The sequence below is a fragment of the Gavialis gangeticus genome, unplaced genomic scaffold (assembly GCF_001723915.1).
Source record: "Gavialis gangeticus isolate Ggan-Ray unplaced genomic scaffold, GavGan_comp1, whole genome shotgun sequence".
NCBI lineage: Eukaryota > Metazoa > Chordata > Crocodylia > Gavialidae > Gavialis > Gavialis gangeticus.
Genome location: NW_017729033.1, coordinates 37,765,362 through 37,766,694, shown reverse-complemented (window position 1 = coordinate 37,766,694; position 1,333 = coordinate 37,765,362). Strand labels below are relative to the sequence as shown.

At 37.7% G+C, this 1,333-nt stretch overlaps 1 protein-coding gene across 1 annotated transcript in view; it reads left to right on the top strand.

Annotated features, from left to right (window-relative positions):
- Positions 1-1,333, top strand: part of TAPT1 (transmembrane anterior posterior transformation 1) — a 74,173-nt gene that overhangs the window by 60,472 nt on the left and 12,368 nt on the right. The window contains exon 13 of the mRNA XM_019526318.1: positions 1,117-1,193. Within this exon, the coding sequence (XP_019381863.1) occupies positions 1,117-1,193 (77 nt within the window). The remainder of the gene's footprint in view (positions 1-1,116; positions 1,194-1,333) is intronic.

The window sequence follows — 1,333 nt, the reverse complement described above, 5'->3', positions numbered from 1 at the left end:
AGTCCCATGTGGGCCAGGGCGGGGATTTACCCCACCCCCTGCCTTAGCCTTGAGTGGGAAACCTGGGCCACACCTGGAGGGGGGGTCTAGGACAGAAGCTCCATAAACTGCTTTGACCTAAATCAGTTCAGTCTGGTACTTCATCCAACCAGATTTATCTTAAAACAGTTTTGGCCATTTTGAAAGCAGTTTAAGTGCACTGAACTTCTGTTCTGTTATAGGTTTAAACCAGTTTCTGATCATTTATACTGGTTTATGTGTAAATTCTGTCCCTAGCCAATGACATTGGGAAGGAGCACCAATTCTGCCAGCAGATTTTCATAATAGTAATGTGAAATAGTGGGATTTTTATTACGGTGTTGCCCCACTAGCTGGAACAAAATATTGACTTATGTTTAATAGAGTTTTTATCCAGGAGCAGAAGTTACTATGCTCGCAACAGTTATTTGCTTTGTCCTTGAAATGGGAAAACATATGCATTCCAGCTAGAACTTACATATATTTCTAAATTTAAGCAAGTGCTTAAATGCTGTCCTGAGTTTGGAGAGTCTTAAACACCACCTTTAAATGCTTTTCTGAATTGTGACATTAGCTGCTACAAATTGAAAGCAAACCTAAAATTTCCTTTTGTACAGATTCTGCATGGAGAAATTTCACAATTTATATAACTGAGTCCATCAAACAATTCAATATTCTAGCTTTCTTTTCAAAACGAAACATTACACTTCTGTTTTATCACTGTCTTTTATGAAATTCATTTTTCCCTCAGACGTGTGTCAACAACTGGCATCCACGTCCAGCCATTGTTTCTCTTACAATTCTTCAGTGAAGTCATAACACTGAACTTGATACCAGTTGTTAATATATTAACAGATTGTCATGCTGGCAGATACAACCGCACTGCAAAGTCATACATGAACAGATGCTAGTGTATTCAAATACAAAATTTTGAATACTTAGCAATACCAAGAGGAATACAGAGTAGTGTTTTCAGTAGAACCCTTCCCATTTTTGTCACAAACCTGCTCAGATATGAAAAACACAGTTTTTTTCCCCTATTAATTATTAATTTGTATGAAATGTGCTTTAACTGTTTAATGTTTATTTTCCAAACAGCTCATCAGAGTCGTAACAAGCTCAATAAGAGTCCAGGGTGTCTTGGCTTACGCCTGCGTTGTGCTCTTCTATTGTGGGTAAGCATGAGAAGCAATTACTGAAAAGCATTTGCTGTTGTTTTTGTAAAAAATAACTTGCTTGTTTGATGCTTTAAGGTTAAAACAAAGTGACCAAAAGGAAGGCAGGTGCCCTTTGGTGATGCTTAACATGGGTGCAA